The sequence below is a fragment of the Carassius auratus genome, unplaced genomic scaffold (genome assembly GCF_003368295.1).
Source record: "Carassius auratus strain Wakin unplaced genomic scaffold, ASM336829v1 scaf_tig00031547, whole genome shotgun sequence".
In the NCBI taxonomy this organism is placed as follows: domain Eukaryota; kingdom Metazoa; phylum Chordata; class Actinopteri; order Cypriniformes; family Cyprinidae; genus Carassius; species Carassius auratus.
In genome coordinates, this window is record NW_020525932.1 from 249097 (window position 1) to 269813 (window position 20717).

At 36.0% G+C, this 20717-nt stretch overlaps 1 protein-coding gene across 1 annotated transcript; it reads left to right on the forward strand.

The window, feature by feature from the left end:
- Nucleotides 1-11139: 11139 nt before the first annotated feature.
- LOC113080531 (trypsin-1-like) lies at nt 11140-17692 on the forward strand. Its single transcript, XM_026252684.1, has 5 exons — nt 11140-11149; nt 11232-11409; nt 11490-11758; nt 12214-12365; nt 17191-17692. The coding sequence occupies exons 1-5, from the start codon at nt 11140-11142 to the stop codon at nt 17467-17469; spliced, it is 888 nt and encodes a 295-aa protein (XP_026108469.1). The 3' UTR covers nt 17470-17692.
- Nucleotides 17693-20717: the final 3025 nt, after the last annotated feature.

Consider the following 20717-nt stretch of genomic DNA (forward strand, 5'->3'; position numbering starts at 1 on the left):
GCTGTTGATACCCAAAGATGGTAAAGAATTAAATTTCCAATCATTAGAGATGAGCAGACCAGTACCTCCACCTCTTCCAGTCAAACGGGGAGAGTGGGAAAATGAGAAATTATTGGAGAGTGCTGCAGGTGTAGCAGTGTCCTCTGGTTTGATCCAGGGCCATGAGATGAAGCTTTGAATGACTAATAATAGAAGTAATGAAATCGGTTTTGTTTACAGCAGACTGGCAATTCCAGAGACCAATAGGAAAAGAAAGTAGTGTATTAGCAGACATAGGCAAAGTGTGCAGGTTGTTAAGATTGCGCTGTCTACATTGTGTGATGCATGGTTTACGAGTGTTAATGATAGTAGGGATATGGAAACACATAGTAAGATTTGGTTATAAACAAAAGCTGAAACAGAAATGAAACAAGAAGAAGGAAAAAGAGATTAATCAAAAAAAAATACTTAGATCCCCTGCCGGTGTCCCTGCCCGGTGGAGTCGCACGGTAGAGTCGATGGTCTTTACACTCTTTGGTCTTCACACGAGGAGGGCTTAACTGGAGGGCTGCCACGACCGCTACCGCGGTATACTAATCTTTTTTAAACCCAACAAAACGGAAATTGAATTCAGCTGAACGCACTTTACTGTTTATCACAACAAAGGACTAAGCAAGCGCACAACACTGACAACGTATGCGATAGATTACGAGGCCAAACGCAGCACTTCTCAACAGAGTAAACAAACAAGTGTTTCCTAGCAATGACAACTGCAATAAAAACGAATGAGACAAGAAATAAATACACTTACGATCTGCTTTTAACTTCCGCTGATTTAACTGCTTCTCACAAAGGGTATTTCTTTACACTCTCTTGGCTGGCGCTTGAGCGCACTTGTATAAATAAAAATAATAAAATACATTTCTTTACAATCCACTAGATGAAGGTGTTGAGATCTATTTTATTTATTTTTTATTGTATTTTTTTCTGGTGAGGTCATCTGGGTCACCTACAGCATGTATAAGCCAGATTCCAAAAAACATTTGGACACTGTACAAATTGTGAGTAAAAAAGGAATGGGATAATTAACAAATTTCATAAACTTATATTTTATTCACAATATAATATAGATAACGTATCAAATGTTGAAAGTGAGACATTTTGAAATGTCATTCCAAATATTGGCTCATTTTGGATTTCATGAGAGCTGCACATTCCATTCCAAAAAAAGTTGGCACACGTAGCAATAAGAGGGCGGAAAAGTTAAATGTACATATAAGGAACAGCTGGAGGACCAATTTGCAACTTATTAGGTCAATTGGCAACATGACTGGGTATAAAAAGAGCCACTCAGAGTGGCAGTGTCTCTCAGAAGTCAAGATGGCAGAGGATCACCAATTCCCCCAATGCTGCTGCGAAAAATAGTGGAGCAATATCAGAAAGGCGATAATGGCTTACTCAAACTGGAAGTACTGGAAATTAAAGGCAAGAATATTTCTGTAACATGCACGCTATGCCCAGGAAAAAATATTTTATACCCGTCTGTCTCAAACAGTGTTGGGAAGGTTACTTTGGAAATGTAATAGGTTACAGATTACAAGTTACCCTATTTGAAATGTAATAGTAGTGTAACTTTTGTAATTACTTTAATAAAGTAATGCAACTAATTACTTTTGAGTACTTTTTGATTACTTTTATACATTTCTAATGAATCTTTATTTGCAACTGTTAATCATCTTCAACCATTTACGCCATGCAGGTTTAACCTTAAAGTAGAGATCAATACTGTCAGACTTTCACCATCCTTCATCACCTGAATAAAGATGATCACATCTGAACACACCCACCACACAATCAGACTTTAGTACTGCCTTTTACTTTTACTCAATGCAGATTTAAAATCATACGAAATTGTTTATAGATACTTTTTTTGAAACCAAATCTTTGCATAACTGCAGGAATCTAACTGCATCTAACAATGGTTTGGGGAAAAATAGTAAAAAAAAATGAAAGCATATACATCAACTCAAATACGGTTATTTAATAAGCATGTGTCCTATTCTGTGTACTAAACTCCTGAAACATTGGTGTCTTTTTGAAACACTGCTGTCTCTTTGTAATGATATGATGATAGTTTCTCAAAATAAGTAAAAAATGCTCATGAATTGACTCAGAGCAGTTCTAGAAATTAATTTCCATGAGGGGCGGGCTGGGGGAAAAAAATAGGCTGGGAAATCTCACACTCTTACACCCACAACCCATTCTGAAACATGGACAACCCAATTTTTTATGGACCTGACATGAAAAGATTTGAATCCTTAGGTTGGGGGACATGCAACATAATTAAGAGTTCTCTCCAGTACTGCACCTTCACTTACATTATCCATCCATCACTCTCATGACTTTAATACTAAAGAGTTTTATTTGACTTTTACCATGTTTTGTAATTGCAATTTAGTTTTTTTGGCAAATGAATTACCACTTGTATTTATTTTTACTACAAATTCCATGGTTAAACTACGGTTAGTGCCATACCATAGGCTACATACATTTTGCTAACGGTTGTGTTTTTGTATGCACCCACTAACCCTATGATAAAATATGATGATTTGTCTGCTAAATTACTACTGTAACATTACAATAGACAATAATGACGTCGTTTATACAGTATTTTGAGTGAGTGTGAGCAATGTGCTGCTGCTGCTTGACTAAGTAAACAAAGACAAAACTACATTAGCATATTTACAGATGAAACAGACCTGCACCTGAAACCCTGAACAGAAGTGTCGCTTCTCTGCTCCAGCTGTGTGCTTACACAGTTCACTCCGGTCTCTCTCTCTGGTATTGATTACTCTGATCCAAACCGTTCGGCGGAGGCGCAGAGAATGCGCGAGCCCAAACATTGCAAGTCACGACTGATTTATTAGAGATTTAATTATCGAATGGCGGATTCGCAAATAATCGCCTTAGTATATTCGGCCTGCAATTATACAATAACAATATTAAAGTAGATGGCCAAATCGTCTGCCAGGCCACCGGGAATAGTCCCGGTTCTCCCGATGTCCAGTCAGCGCCTGATTTCCACAGACACGCAGAACGTGAAGGATTCATATTCAGTCAATATCTGTGAGTCTTAATATTCACAGACACCAGTCTATTTCGCGTTTTTATTCAAGTGTACTGACCTCCTTTTGATTTATTCATCCAAAATGTGGCATATTTCGTCCGCGTTATAGGCTGAATTCCATTTTTATGAATGGATTCTATGAATGTGTTCTCCGCGTCGCGACGATTATGGGCCATATGTCTTAATGCAATTTGGGAAAGAAATAAGCTGTATGTGGATGTTTGTAAATATACAAATGTAATCCTCTTTGTAATCGTTTTCATAAGTAACTGTAATTTAATTACTAATTTTTTCTTAGTAACTGTAACTGATTACTGTTACATTTATTTTGTAATTAAATTACGTAACGCCGTTACATGTAACTAATTACTCCCCAACACTGGTCTCAAGCAACTCAAATCTTATGAACCATATCAACTCAACACATGCTAACATGTTACTGTACTGAATATTTAATGATGTTTTCAAACCAGACGTGGCTTGTGCGAATAACTCGTGCTATTCACACGTAGTTGGATGCTTGAACATTTTGAGTTCATACGCTTCATTCGCGCGTGTAATTAACTTCACAACAGAAGCAAATTCGCGTCATGGGGGGGGGGGGGGGGGGGGGTGTTGTCTTCTGCCAGTTGAGTTCACGCAGCATTTTCAACCACCATTTTTATTCTAATAATTTTCTAAATATTACTGTTATTGTGTCATGAAATGTAGTTTTAAAAGTACTTCATGCAAGAATGTAGTTGTTTTAAACTCAAATATGCGGTTTATTTAAAAATGTGTTTTGCCGATTTTCAGAGGTTGTCTATTTGCGTCTTTATTAACTTAACATTGAAATCACTTGTGCCAGACGCTCTATTTGCATCTGGTGTGAATGCACTATAAGAGTTGGATATGCTGCGTTTCCACCAGAGGAACTTTACACAGTAACTAGGGACTTTGGCCTGGTACTCGGTGTGTTTCCACCACAGGAACCAGGAACTAAATAAAGTACCAGGTAAAAAAATGCCCCTCAGAAAGTCCCTGCTGGGGAGGTCATACTTTTTCAAAGTTCTGGAACTTTCGGGGGCGGGACTTGGGTGCTAAACATCCTGATTGGTTGAGTTCAACCACCCTTTATTCGGATCATTTTCAAAATATTACTGTTATTTTGTCATGAAATGTAATTTTTTCATGACAAAATATGAGAATGTAGTTGTTTAAAACTTAAATCTGTAGTTTATTTATAAAGACAGTACCTATTTAATAAATGTGTTAATAAAGGCATTGGTATTTGATATCCTATTTCGTTTTATTGTAAATATACAGAGAGGAAAATTGCAGTAGCCATGGTCAGCTGACTGAAGTTATGAAGTTCACTGCTGTTTGCATATATACCGGATTTGCTTCGTCACGGACATCACACTCCTGAGTCGAATGCGTGAAGTCTGAACTACCGAGGATCGACGTCCAAAATCAGCGGTACTTTGTATTGAGAAATGCGCGCAGATCTACGTCACCAGTCTACTTGCCGGTACTTTACACTGTGGTGGACACGCAGAAAGCAATAGGTCTGGAGGGATAAAAGTTCCTGGTAAAAAAAGTTCCTGGCACTAATGTTCTGGGTAATTTCGGTGGAAACGCGGCCATAGTGTTCTGTTTATTGTGCGGTAACTTTAGGCCTAATATACAGTTACAGAGATTTGCAGTAATGGCCAGGTTTCCCTTTTTTTCTTTTTACCCAAGTTTAAATTTGTTTGTCTTAATTCTGTACATGAATTTTATTTTCAATATTTATTGTTTATATGTTATTATTTCTATGCATATCATATGGCAGGCTGCAATCGATTGAATTCAAGTAAATACAGCATTTTCTAAAATACTTATAGTGTTTTTATTCTTCGATCAGTTAATATAAACATCTTATTCATTAAAGATGTTATAGGACGTAATAGCATTATAGAACATAAAAAATAACATAACAGTTACTTTGCTGAGCAACTCATTACTTTTACAATGTGGTAACTGAGTTACTAACTCAATTACATTTTGGGAGAAGTAATTTGTAACTGTAACTAATTACTTTTTTAAAGTAAGATGACCAACACTGCTCATGATTATTTTCCAGAAAACATTGTTGATGAACACAATCTGACACAAAACTGTTCTGTGGTCAGACAAATCAAAATTTGAAGTATTATTCCTAAACTTGAGCAAAGTGTATCCTCAGTCCCCAGATGTTTGCAGACTGTTATAAAAAAAAGAGGGGATGCCACACAGTGCTAAACATGGCCTTGTCCCAACTTTTTTGAGATGTATTGATGCCATGAAATTTAAAATCAATATATACATACATTTATATATATTAATATTTCATATTAAATTAACTCTTTACAGTAAGGTTCCATTAATGTTAATGTATTAACAAACATGAACGAGCAATGAACAATGCATTTATTACAGTATTTTTTTTTTAATCTTTCTTAATGTTAATTAATGAGGATACAGTTGTTCATTGATAGTTCATGTTAAGTTCAGAGTGCATTAACCGTTAACTAGTACAACTGTTAATTTTAATAATGAATTAGTAAATGTTGAAATTAACATGAACTAAGAGTAATAAATTCTTAGTTTGTTAGCTTATATTGTTAATTATTGTTAACTAAAGAACCTTATTGTAAAATGTTACCAATATTAATATAAATTCCAGTTTTATTGTGTTACTTTCAGTATAAGTTTGGTTATTTTATTGCCATGTATTTTTTTTCCCCGGTATCATTAAAACTGAGTTAAATTGAAAAGGTCTTAAAAAATAACTTTATATTATTTAATTAAATAATAAATAATTATTACAAAGCATTTTCAGTTTTCAGCCAAGTGATTCCAGGATTTTCCGTTAACGTTTCAGCCCAGAATTTTCATTTTGGTCCATCGCTAGATGTAAGACTAGATTTTTAATTTAATTAAAATTTAAGTTATTTACTTTCAAATGCCCCAGTTGCTGAAAGGTCTGAACAATTTTTTTTTTTAAAGTTCAAGTTGCACTGTAATATCACAATAATATTGAATTGTGTCACAAATACCATGATAATATCGTATCGTGAGGCCTCTGGTGATTCCCACCCCTACAATAAACAATGTATTAGTCCTGCATTTGACTTCTAGGTTTGTATAACAAGTTGATCAAGCAAGTGGGAACACATTTAAACACAGCATACACCCTACTTTTCTTTACAAATATTACTATCACAAATATTTTAAATGAAATCTCACCAATGACAGAAACAGTCGACTCTCGTGCCTTTTCTTTTGCATTTAAATCTTTATTACAAGCAATCCCGCAGGTCTTAAAGAACTTAAAGAAGTTTTTCTATCGCCAATAGTGAATCTATTATGTTGCATTGCTTATCTAAATGTGCATTTTTCCTTGTTTTAAATCTAGCCAAAAAGCCACATGTTAGAGAGCGCAGAGCGCTCAGTGAGTGAACAGGATGGATTAGCTGATCGACTATACAGTCGGCCAAAAATAATGGCACTCTTGGTAAATATGATCAAAGGTGGCTGTGAAAATTAATCTGTGTTGTTAATCCTTTTGATCTTTTATATATATATATATATATATATATATATATATATATATATATATAAAATCTAACCTTTCATTGGATAATAAGAATTTAAAATGGGGGGAAATGTCATTAATGAAATAAATGTTTTTCTCAAATAAAATTCAAAACAATTATAGGCACCCCTAGAAATTCTTATGAGTAAAATATCTCTGAAGTATATTCCCATTTATGTTCACAATTTTTAACAATCCAGGGTGATTATGAAATTATCCAGCAATGGTTTGCTGTTTCACAGAAATATACATAAGAGGGAAAACAAAGCCCTAATTCCCTTAATCATCCATCAAAATGAGAAAAAAACGAAGAGTATTTTTTTCTGATGTGCAGCAAAAGATAAATGAGAAAGTGACTTTAACAAAAGATCTAGAGCAGTGGAAATTCCAATTTCCACAATAATTAAGACTTTCCAAACAATAAAATGTTACGAAATTGCCTGGAAGAGGACGTGTGTCTATACTCTTCAAGACAGCACCTGTATCACCACATGTTGTGTGGGAGGGTTTCAAGAAAAATTATCCTTGCTCATCCAAAAACAAGCACATTCAGTTATCAGATACAACTGGAACTTCAAATGGGACTGACTTCTATGTTCAGATAAAACATTAAAAAAAAAAAAAAAAGCTTCATAGCAGCAAACACTCAAGATGGGTTTTGTGCACACAGGTATACAAAGTACCCCATGTGTACAATTAAATATACTGCTGTATTTTTGATGTTGTGGGCCTATATTTCTGCTGGAGGTCCTGGACATCTCGTTTAGATACATGACATCATGGATTCTATCAATAGATAAAAAAAATCATTAAGTGGCTGAAATCTTATAATCGACCATGTTTGGATCTTCCAACTGTACAATAATCAAAACACAAACCTCAAAACAACACAGAAATGGGTCACTGAGCTCAAAACCAAGCTTGTGTTATAGCCATTCCAGTTCCCTGACCTGAACCCTACAGAAAATGAGAGGAGTGAACTGAAGAGGAGACGCTGGGAATCTGACTGGTCTGGAGTGATTCTGGATGAAGGAATGGTCTTTGATCTCTTGTGAGGTGTTCTCTAACCTCATCAGGCATTATAGGAGAAAATATAGAGCTGTTAAACTGGCAAATGGAGGTTTCAAAAAGTATTGAAAAAAAGGGTGCTGTTAATTGTGGCCAATGTGTATTAGAGAAAAACATTTATTTCATGATTTTATATTGTCATTATCCAATGAAAGGTTAGAATTTTGTGATTTTTTTAAAAATAAAAGATCAAAAGGATTAATAATGTCTTTTTTGATCATATGAATCAAGGGTGCTGATATTTTTTGCTATGACTGTAGATAGCAAGAGATAGCAGATAAAAAAAATTATAATAATCGAGGAACATTTTGGAGGAACAATTAAAAAAAGAATTGGGTTCAAGAGATAGGACCACATAAACCTGGAGCAGCTTTCCACCAGTGGAGAAACTCAAGGAGTGGAAGGGAATCGGACGCCGAGATTGCTTTGTTTCTTCTTGATAGGTGAGTATCAGTATCAGTTGATTTTGCTTTTTCACACAACTTTTACACACAACATTGTGCTTTAATATGCTGCGGCCGGTAGACATGGCAGAGGCAGACTGGGCAGAGGCAGAGTTATTAAAATAGGGGTGCTATGTGCTAGGGTTGACTGTACATACTGGTTTTCTCACATTTTTTTGGCCTTTTTCAGTTGCATTTGTAAGTAGGTTAGAATACTGAGAGTACATGCTGGTCTTTTCTCTGATTAGATAAAACACCATCAACTGTCTCATAAACAGTGCAATACAATGTTAGTGCTGTTTGGTTATGAGAATGTTTGTTTTGGTGCTTTCAAATATCAACGTCGTTTGGCAAAAATCACTTAATGTGCACATTTAATGTGAAAATACACTGAGTAATGAATGAAACCATAAAGTGATTAAATCAACTGAAGATAAAAGACATTAAAACTTTCGATATCTGAATAAACATCTCTATAAACAGCATCACTGGCTTCAATGCATTGAATCAATGTATTGTATAAAGCTCTACAGAAAATAAGTAAGATTCAGGGTTTACAGGCATTTACCATGATGTAAAACCTAATTATCATTAAAATTATAATGTCTAAGCAAATGTTTGAATAATAAAAATATGGCCCATTTAAGTATGTGGTGTTATTTGATAAACACCAATAAATAAATACATCTTAAAAAGAAATAAATACTGTTTGACACAACATTGTGTATTATATCTCTGATAGCACACTTACATCACAGAGATGTCTATTTGACGTCTGTGTTTAATATTGGCAGATCTGTCTTTGTAAAGCCACATACAAGAGTAACCTTAAAGAAACAGTTGTTTCCCCCACTGTTCCCCAGTGTTACTTTTTCCCCACAGGAAGATGTGGGAAACAACCATGATTTTCCTGTCGTACACTTAAAAGCTGCTTGGACATTCTGTATAAATCCCTGTATAAATAAAGGTGACAACTTGACTTCATAATGTAGTTCATTGTTGATGTCTCTAACGTCTCTGCATGCCTCCAGATCTAAAATGCTGTTAACAGAAGAATCTTTAAAGATGTATGATTGTTCTGCTATTATATGTATGTATAGGGTTGACTATACATACTGGTTTTCTCACATTTCTGGCCATGCTCATGTGCGTTTGTAAGTAGCTTAGAACGGGGAAGGTACATGCAGACCTTTTCTCTGATTAGATAAAGCATCATCAGCTTTCTCAGAAACCATGCAACACAACGTCAATGCAGAGCATCTTATCTTGGGTCTTTCATTTTTTTTTTCCCCAAGTTCATTGATTGTGTACATTTTCTCATTGACTGCATTGCACTGCATTGTTATGTTCCCATATGAATATACTGAATGAAATAATGAACTTGTGATGTTTCAAGATTTCATATGAGTCAATGTTCTTTTATAACAATATCCAAATTAAGTGAAAACAGTTTAAATATAAACAATTTCACTACTTCAAGCATGAAGCAGATGTTAGTATTTATGAAACTTTAAAAAATAATAATAATTACATTAAATTAAATATATTTTTTTTCCAGAAATGTAACATTTACAGAAATGTTTTATATGTTTAATCCATATTTCTGTATACTGGTGCTAAATATGGAGATAAATGGTGGATAGATATGTACATGCATTGAATGTATTTCACAATGCATGTGTGAATTAAATGATGAAGAATGATGGATTGGAGAGGTCTTTTTTGTTCTTCTGCATAGTTCATGCTTTTAAATGCTGTTTTTCCCAAGTCAAAAGTTGTGGGGAGGACATCGCCTTTAGTATAAAGTGTCAATAACTTTTGACCCGCATCCACAAAAGATGTATATGTATATATATATATATATATATATATATATTTTTTTTTTTCTTTTTTTTTTTTTTCCCTGAAAATGAGATTAACAGTGTTGGGGCGGAGACAGAGAACTCTTGATAAAGGGAGCGGTTCTCATCAGAAAGCTGACAGTCAAGAAACAGTCAGATCACTGAGCAGTATAATCATCATGAAGTTCAACAGCGCTTTGAGTGCTGCTGCAGTCACACTTCTCTACATAACAGGTGAGAGCTTACAGAAAAACTGACGTAAAATTAGATGTCCATTTAATAATGTTTGATTCAGTTGTTAATTAACTGACAAGTCATTTAATTCCTAAGAACACACTTAACAATTTATTTTTCTCATGACTGTAAAAACATTTGGATCTAAAACTTACAGTTAAATGCCTGAAACTGGTTTTGTACATAAACACAAATTCTGCATTTGTATGAATGTCTTTATAAATACATCATTTATTTATTTTAATGTATGACTTAAGGTCATGTAAATTCCAGGATATCAAGAATGCATTTGAGTAAAGTTATGTTAATTATAGATTGAATGACTTTAATATTATCCCAACATGTGAAAATTGGGGATCATTATAAAGTAAATTAAATTTAATAATTTTCTTAATACATTTTTGTAAAATAAAAGTTTTAAATACCTGTAATAAAGGATACTGTAAAATATGGTAAAACACTGTAATATACTGTAAAATTCTTGAGCAACTACTCACACATTGTTTGAAAACACACACAAAGGCATGCACGCAATTATTTTCTATTCAGTACCACTCACTACATGTTTATGTGCATAAAACTAAGAAATAAACCTATAGAGAAACAGAAGTATCTCATTCACAAACACACTGCATGTTAAACTTAATTGATTTAGGTTAGTTACTTTATTCAGCTCATGAATATAAAATCATTTTATAGTTTTTTCTTTTTTCTCTCTCATGTTTTCGTGCTATTATCCACCAGCACTGATGTTACAAGTGAACTACACAAACCAGTTCATCAGCTCTGTCTGGATTACTCTGTTTATTTTATCTTTATCTTTCCACACAGGTTCGCTCTGCCAGTTAGATGGTAAGTTGTCATAAAGATAACAAAGCACATAGATGTGTCTTCTGTGTCTGAGAGGCAATTTAAGAAGAAATCTGTCTTTCTGTCATCAGTATGTGGTCGAGCCCCTCTCAATAACAAGATTGTTGGAGGAGAGAACGCGACGGCAGGTTCTTGGCCGTGGCAGGTCAGCATTCATTTCTCCTATATGGGCATGGACTATGGCCATTTCTGTGGCGGGACTCTCATCAATAAAGACTGGGTGTTATCTGCAGCGCACTGCTTCCAGGGGTATATGTTGAAAGCTTAAATAAAGCTTAAGATACATTTGTAGATTAATAATAATGGGATTAAAGCAGACTCTCTTACAGGTTCAATGCATCTTACATTGTGATGTACTTCGGTCGTCTGAACCAATTCGGCTCAAACCCTTATGAGACAAACAGGACAGCGAGTCAAATCATCAACCATCCTAACTTTAACATTTCTAATTTTGACAATGATATAGCACTGATCAACCTCTCCTCCTCTGTGAATTTCTCTGATTACATTAAGCCGGTCTGTCTGGCAGCGGCTGGGAGTGTGTTTGGTGGAGGGACAGAGAGCTGGGTCACTGGATGGGGAACACTGCAATCTAATGGTAAGTGAACATTTGTGTAATGAATTCAACCTTCGTAATCATCGGGAAGAAGGAGGCGGGAACCGGCGCACAATCAAACAGAAACTTTAATAACCCCAAATAAACATAAAACAATGCACCAGCCCCTCACGGATGACTGGTGCGCTCAAATAAAAACCAAATCACAACTAAAAGCCCAGGCCTGGTCCTCTCTCATCCTTCACTGACGTCGCTCCAGTTTTATATCCTTCCATCTCCTACGTGGGACTTGAGACCGTCAGTGGGACGCAGGTGTCTGTGATTTCCCAATCCTTCCGCCGGCCTCACTCCTTGTTCCCATGTCCCTCGGCCCCGCCCCACTCGCCACAATTTGCTTGCCAGTTAACTGAATGCAAACATTACTATAAACCTTGGCAGTTTACCCAGAAATGGTTTCTTTAAAAACCATACAATGTGTCCTCTGATCTGTGTCACAGGCACTCAGCTTCCTAACACACTGCAGCAGGTGATGATACCAGTTGTGAATAACAGTGCCTGTGCTAATGCTTATGGAGGGGTCAACATAAGCATCACAAGCAATATGATTTGTGCTGGATTGATAAATCAGGGAGGAAAAGATTCATGTCAGGTAAGACATCACTCATTCATTTGAGCCATTTTTAATCCAAATCGATTTGCAAAACATTACTCACCAGTTTTGTCACCTCCAAACATTACACTGTCAGTCTAATTTCATAATTAAGCCTTGTCTTTACTAGCCTGATTATGTCAGACTTCGTACTTCCGCTCAATTTCAGTTTGCTTCTGTACTCAGTCTGAGAGAGCAAACTATCTCCCAGTTTTCCTGGCTCAAAACAGCCGAGCAATCAACGAACAGAGTACGGGCTGAGAGCCGTGAACTAGACGTTAGCTAAGCGCCGAATTTAAGATCGTAGTTTAAGTTAGGGAAATCGAACACGACAGCAGACATGGAGAAACAGGATGCTATTCACTCTGTTTTGGAGAATATTCTCGGCATTTGCCAACTGAAGCCCGAACAAGAAGAGTGTTTGTTTCACACCTACTCCCGACAGGTTTCGGGAAAAGTTTTTTATCAACTGTTACCGATCATCAGCGAAAAACTGGTGAGGCCAAAGTCCGGCAAGGCGATAAGTGTGATTGTGTCCTCCTTGGATGCTCTCATGGAGGATCAAGTTAAAGAGGCAGCAAAACTCACTCGATGGTTTTGTTTTCACAGCACACCTGTGTTTACTGCAGAAGTACGAGGCGGCTGAGCCAGCACATAACATACGTCATAACCAAACGTCATGTGATTGGCTCACGGGTACACCAATGATTTTTAACTTCAGACAAGCTCCCCTCACGGGAAAGTAAACGCTTGTCAATTATGCCCTTCCAGACTCTGTCTACGAAGCAAAGCGAAGTAACAGATTTTGGTATTACCAGGCTATGTATTACTGCATTGGTCTTAAACTTGTACTCTACAGCTGATTTTTGATACAATACCTGTAGCCTGTTGCTTAAACAGCTTAGTCATCTTTTTTTTTTTTTTTGTAAGACTGTTCATAACTTTTCTAAAGTCAGTTACATAAAAACATAGATAGGACTAATCTGAATACGAAAAATAAGACTGATTACCACTTCTGGAAACGCCCAGCTGGATGTGCATTATAGCGCTTTGGGGCAAAATCAATGGAAATGTGTTACTAAGACCTGATAACACAGATAATTTAATTTATTCACAACTACTGACCAGAAATATGAACTCCTCCAAGTATATTTTTAAGTATACTTTATGTAGCAAGTACACAAATATCAATGCTCTAGTAGTATTATTATAAGTGTATTTATTTTCTGGATCTATTTAGGTTTTAATTTGTATATATTTTGTTGTATGAATATCTGAACATACAAAACATCCAAAGAAAGAACGGTATCTACTAAAAAAAAAAAAGAAGAAAAAAAAAAAAAAAAACATTTTATTCTAGCTTCATGCATTCTTTTTTAAAAACTTTAATGTGGGTAAGTTTAATAAAAAATAAAGAAATAACATTTTGAACAAAAAGCTGAAAAAAAGACTATGAATTGGATTTAAAATGATAATCAAAACATAGATGAAGTCGATCAGCACCCCAAAGTTTGCATTGATTACTACCTCTTCATCGGTCGACATTTTATTCCATAACGTTACAGTTTTGATTAGGGCTGCAACTAACGATTATTTTGATAATCGATTAATCTGTCGATTATTTTTACGATTAATCGATTAATCGGTTTATGAACTTATATTTTAGTTTTTTCCATTTTTTCCCCAAGTAAATTATTAATCAAGGGTCTTTTTCCTTCAGCATAGATTTTTAAGAGATTTTAACCATTTTGCATTGTCATATCCTCATCAAAAATATACCTGGAGTTGTTTTATTATGTGTTAGTAATCCTTTGTCAAACTCTTCTGCAATCAAAACACTGACCCATACTCTAGCAAATTTCACAAGGAGATTTCAAATAATGTTTTCACCATGGCAGTCCTTAGAGCTCCTAAAGTAGTTTAACATCCTGAACAAAGCTTATTAAGGACTCTTTCAGAACATATTTTCACGAAGAATAAGGATAAAACAGAATAAAATTGCAGTGCATTGTATTTCATTATTAACTGGGAAACAGCTTTATAGCTTATGCTGTGAAATTGTAAACAATCCTTCGAAAAAAGTGCAAATGGCATGAAACCTGAATAGAACTCACAATTTAAAGTAAAATCCATCAGAAGGTTGTCCAGAAAAAAAAAAAAAAATTGGACACACACACAAAACCTGCTGTGTGAAAAAGAGCAGTGAATACTTAGAAAAAAAATTGCATTTCAAATATCTTTAAATATTTACCTCTCTCATTCAGTCATAATTAGGCTGCAAGACTGAATTATGAACTGGTAAACGACAAACTGATCACAGAACATCTTTGTAAAGCTTTAAATGTTAACTTAAAAAGCAATGTTATCAGCTTTTACGACTAAACATTTGCAAACAACATTGTACTGGAGAATCTGCACACATAAAAATCTTAGGGGCCGTTCACATATCGTGCCTAAAAACGCGTGGAAAACGCTAGGCGCACCGCTTTCTCCTTCTTTCCAAAGCGCTCGGGCAGTTGCGCCCCTGAGGCGTCTGTCTTTGCTAAGCAACCATGAAGTGCTCTCTCCATGAAGACGCGGAAATTTCAGCAAAGGATAAATGGATTTGCAGCTCTTAAAATCGCTTGCAGTAGCTCTGCTACAAAATTTATTTCAAAATGGCAATCCATATACAACTATGATCAGCTGTTCCTTCATCTTGGCTGATCTTTTAACGTTGTTATGGGAAAGGATGAAGCTGATTGGTTAGTTCTTGTCAAATGACCCGCTGTCTGCATGCGGCATTCTGAAAAGTTGAAATGTATTTAACTCCATGCGGTTGCGTCTTTTGCGCGCTCAAGTTCGTTATTTCCAATATAGGCACGCAGTATGCGCGCTCATAATGGAAGCGACGCGGTCGCATGAGCGCGCATACTGCGTGTCTACATTGGAAATAACGAACTTGAGCGCGCAAAAGACGCGATATGTGAACGGCCCCTTAAACAGTTCAGTAGTCCAGAGTTTACAGGTAACTCTTCTTTTTTGAAGGCTCAAAGTAAAGTACTCCCACAACACGCTGAATGCTGCAGAGATGCTGTTCAGGAAGCATGTGACATAAAACGAGGCCAGCTATTGGCTATTGGCTACTTCTCCTGCTGTACTGGCTGAGTAAAACCTCCGGTGGCTCATTACTGCCACACTTTGGTCACCGCAGATTTGAAATATGCACAAAATGAGCCGCTTACGGCAAATAAAAGTTATTTAGCAACGAATCGATGACTAAATTAGTTGACAACTATTTGAATAATCGATTTTAATCGAATAAATCGATTTGTTGTTTCAGCTCTAGTTTTGATGCTGTTTCATGTCAAATGATCGTGTTACATGTGATAGTATCTGGTGTTTCTTTTTCTACTTCACTTGTGTTTTTTTTTTTGGGAAATTATGTACAGAAGATGTGTACTAGTGCCCTCTAGCGTATAATAATGAAAACGTGGATTCTAGGAGCACAAGTTTAGTTCAAATTCAAATACATTTAGAATTTTTGTAAGTATAAGACAAGTATACTTAAATGTACATGTAAAAGTAAACTAAGAGCTTACCTTCCTATTTTTTGTTTAAAAGAATCATACTAATAGTACACTTGAATAAACATATTTTTCGTAAGGGGTGTGTGAGAGCGGCATGGCCTGTCGGACATAGCAACAGTAATTAAGGAGGGAGGGTTCTTGCAAAGGGTCAATTTCAGATATCAACATAGTTAATCTTCGGTACTAAACAGTTTTGGGTGTTTCTTTTTTAATTTTACGAAAGCTTCAAGTGTAGTTAATTATATGTCATGCTGTACATTCAAACAGACGACGACAGATAAAAACGTGCCTTCTTGCTTGAAGCCTTGCTCTTTTGTTTTGCCGTCAAACTACCGTATGTATCCTGCCGCACAATGTGGCAAATAGTTCTACATGATGGTAATAGTGTGATTAAGGTGTGTACATGTCTATACTGCACTTAAATAATGCAACTGAAATAATAATAATAATTCATTACATTTATATAGCGCTCTCTAGGCACTCAAAGCACTTACATAGTCAGGGGGTATCTCCTCATCCCCCACCAGTGTGTAGCATCCACCTGTATGATGCGACGGCAGCCATATTACACCAGAACGCTCACCACACACCAGCTTACTGGTGGAGAGGAGACAGAGTGAAGCCAATCAGCAGATATGGGGATTGTTAGGAGGCCATGATGGTCAGAGGCCAATGGGCGAATTTAGCCAGGAATGCTGAGGTCACACCTCTACACTTTTTTTGAAAGACATCCTGGGATTTTTAATGACCACAGATTGCCAGGACCTCGGTTTAACGTCTCATCTGATGGTCGGTGCTTGTTGACAGTATAGTGTACCCATCACTACACTGGGGCGCTAGGATCCACACAGACCACAGGGTGAGCACCCCCTGCTGGCCTCACTAGCACCTCTTCCAGCATCAACCTAGTTTTCTCAGGAGGTCTCCCATCCAGGTACTGACCAGGCTCAGCCCTGCTTAGCTTCAGTGGGAAACCGGTCTTGGGCTCCAGGGTGATATGGCTGCCGGCAAAAATAGAAACACTCCATGTCCTAATTAGTTTTGTGTTTACTTCAGAAGAGAAAAATGCTCAGTGCTCCCACTGCAAATGATTGTAAGATGTATGTTTGTCGCTGCTGGAAAAAAAGAAAACATTTTGATGAATACACAGCCAGCCTACCTTTTACACTTGGGCTACATTATTGCATACTTATATCTATAACAGTTGTTCACTGTATACTGTCAGAGATATAAATGCTGAATGTTTGTCAATACAGGGAGACTCTGGAGGTCCAATGGCCAGTAAGAAAAGTTCCCTGTGGATTCAGTCTGGCGTTGTGAGTTTTGGTCGAGGATGTGCTGACCCCAAATATCCTGGTGTGTACGCCAGAGTCTCTGAGTATCAGGACTGGATCACGTCTTACACGGGCAGCAACCCGCCTGGATTTGTCCTATTCAGTGCAGCCTCCAACTTCGGAAGTGTTCCCAGCCTCCTCTTACTCCCCCTTTCTCTCACAGTCTCCCTCATTCCTTTCTCCCTCTTCCTCGCTTCCTAAAGAGAGTGATTGAACAGTAATTCTCAGGTTTGTTTGATGAAGAGGACAGTTGTGCTGTAAATGCTCTCATGGTCCTGGAGAAAAGCAAGACACATTGAGAATATTCTGCATGTAACTTAATTTGAAGGCAGTAATTGTGTAGTTGGTGATTCTGTAGTTACAGTAGCTGATGCATGTGAGCTATTGCTAGCTAACTGTTAATTGCAAGAGATTTACTATTCACGGTGAAGGTATTTGATCATAATAAAAAATAAAAAAATATTTTGATCATGATAATAATCAATGAACAGGATTTAGGTTATCATTGAAGAACCTTTTTAATTTGGTTATTTTACCTTTGATTGTATATCTTTTGTTTGGTATCTGTCATTCATTTTTTTAACAATAATTTTACAGTGTGGAGAAAATCATGTTGATATTTACATGCATCCATTTGAATCATGTAGCAAGCAAAATACAAAAGAAGGGACTGATGTGGTGAAGTCTCTCTCTCTTCATACTGTCTTAATATTTTTTCATAATGCTCGAAGCATTTTTTTTTTTACAAGATTCTTTAAATACAAATTTTACAAGTTAAAAAATAAAGGTTTCAAAGTTAATATATACATGGTAACATTATAAAAGTATTTACAGTGACTTTTTATCAACTTAATGCATTTTTGTTGAATAAGCATTAATTTACTAAAATGTATTAATGTACACAAAAACAATGTGCGGCACAATGGTTTTCAACACTGATAATAATCAGAAATGTTTCTTGAGCAGTAAATCATCATATTATTATGATTTCTGAAGATCACGTGACCCTGAAGACTGGAGGAATGATGCTGAAAATACACCGGAGCTTCAAAGGAATCATTTTTTACTGAATCATTTTTTTTTTTTCAAAAAAAAATTATATATATATATATATATATATATATATATATATATATATTAGTAGTGGGCCGTTATCGGCGTTAACGTACTGCGTTAATGTGAGACTCTTATCGGGCGATAAAAAAAATATTGCCGTTAATCTATTCTCAGAGCTGGGTGAGAGCTGGGTCTACACTAAGCAAGCTATGATGACTTTCACCTTGATATTTTATATAACCGACTGGCTGAGGATAGCCTAAAAAGATGCTCAGGACAGTTGACGGGCCACTGCTGCGCATCGTCACGAAAGCGTATCTTTTTCACATGTTTTTACACCTTACCGCTTGTCGATTTAAACATTAAAGCATCCAAACACAAGACGCGGAAAAGCTGAACAGAGTAGCGCTTGCCGTTAGGTGCGCACGAGAGAGAGAGCCGCCTATCACGGACAGCGACACTGAACCGAGCTCTCTTCTGCGAAGTTCTCCTCGAAGTCCCTCCTGAACTTGAACGAACAAATACAAATCGCAGTTTGAACAAACCAAAAGATGTGAAAGAGCCCAATTCAGTACGGTGTTCTGGTGTTCAGGGCTCGCGCAGAGAAAGGCGTCTCAAAACACTTGAACATCGAATTTGCTTATTTTTGCTCTTGTGCCGACAAATACATACAAAATATGTAAAAATATCCACCTTGGAAATTATGCTCGAAAAAAACGTTCAGTTATTTCTTAAGTGAAAGTAAACAGTTGAGGGAAAAAATGGGATGTGTATTATATTGGATGCGTTCATCGTCTCTTAAAGTGACCGCGCCTAATTTAGCTACTGGGTGCTGTAATGTTAATCCAAGAAAATGAAAATGAAAATGAAAATCACTCAATGCTCTTGATTTAATTACTTTGTCGTTTTAACAGTCAAACCAAAAATTATTCAGACACCAAATATAATTTTTGATATATATATATATTAGATGCATAATGAGTATTATGTAAAACTTGTCATGCAAATTCAATGATAAGCTATTAATTTTATACAGCAGTGCATATGGTGTTTCATTCAAGGAATGAATCTGTTTTTGAACAAATCAAGTGATGGACACTTTCCCTGTGTCCCAGTGTGCATACTATCCAGCCTGTCGTCCCTAAATAGTGTTGAAAATTACAAATATCACATAGAATTTAGGATGGACAGTATGCACATTGGGACGCGGTCTTGTTTAATTTCTAATTTACTCAGCAGTTTTGAAACCTTTGCTGCCATCAGATTAAAACTCATGCAGCTCCAGTCTGACCAGCATTACCGAACTGGGTTTGATGGTCAAAACACCCGTGTGAACAATCACTTTCGTTTAACTGACTTAATACAGTCATATTTTGATGACAACAGCTTGAATGACAAGATGAATACAGTTCCAGTTTTTTACTGTCACAGTCAAATATTAATGGCCAAGACAGCTCTCTGATTAGAAGACATTAATGATGACTGAATGTCGTTCTCCATATTAGACGTGCATCACCTTGCTGTTGCCTCTCTTTCACCAATACTGATTTAAATTTATCTCGTGTTACATACAGTTTTTCTTTTCAACATTGCAGACAGTGTACTATTACTTATATACTTTTTTTCTGGACTATGAAAAATATGATAATACTAAAGTGAAAATGTAGTAGTTCTGTCAGGATAGATAATGATCAAATCTGATCTACATTGTCAGACCTGCAAAAAAAAAAAAAAAAAAGAAACACAGCCTTTGCTTGTTGGCAAGTTCAATAATAAGCAGAAAACGAGCTACATATCAACACTAAAACAAACTCTTTCAAACAGGCGTTTCTGTAAATCCACCTTTTTTAGGTTCACCCTTCATTTTGGTCTCATCTGACGGTCAAATTGAAAGTGAGAGTAATGTCTGACAAAGTTGAGGTTGCTGTTTGATGTCACCACATCAGATATTTCACACCACGGTTATCACTGCCAAAGGAATTCACAGTTACTATATAATGCAATAACTACAGAAACAACATTGATTATTTGGGTATGTTGATTATTAAATATGAAAAAAAAAAAAAATCATGATACTATTTTTGGCCATATAGCCCAGCCCTTCAGAATTTCTACCAATAAAGAGAAAATGAAGAAACATAGCTGAGACAGATGTTTGTGTTCCCAAAACACAGACCAGGGAACAAAATGAACACATGCCAATTGTGCCAAATGCTGACCGGACCACTATAGTGAGTATTACATTTCATTGTTAATCGTGTCAGTAATGTTACTTACAGTAGTGTTTGTATTGCAGCAGAGAAATGGGTCGAAATTTTAGACTGAACACACTATATACTTTTTTTTTTTATAAAATATTTATTTATTTATTATTTCGTTTTATTTATATTTTA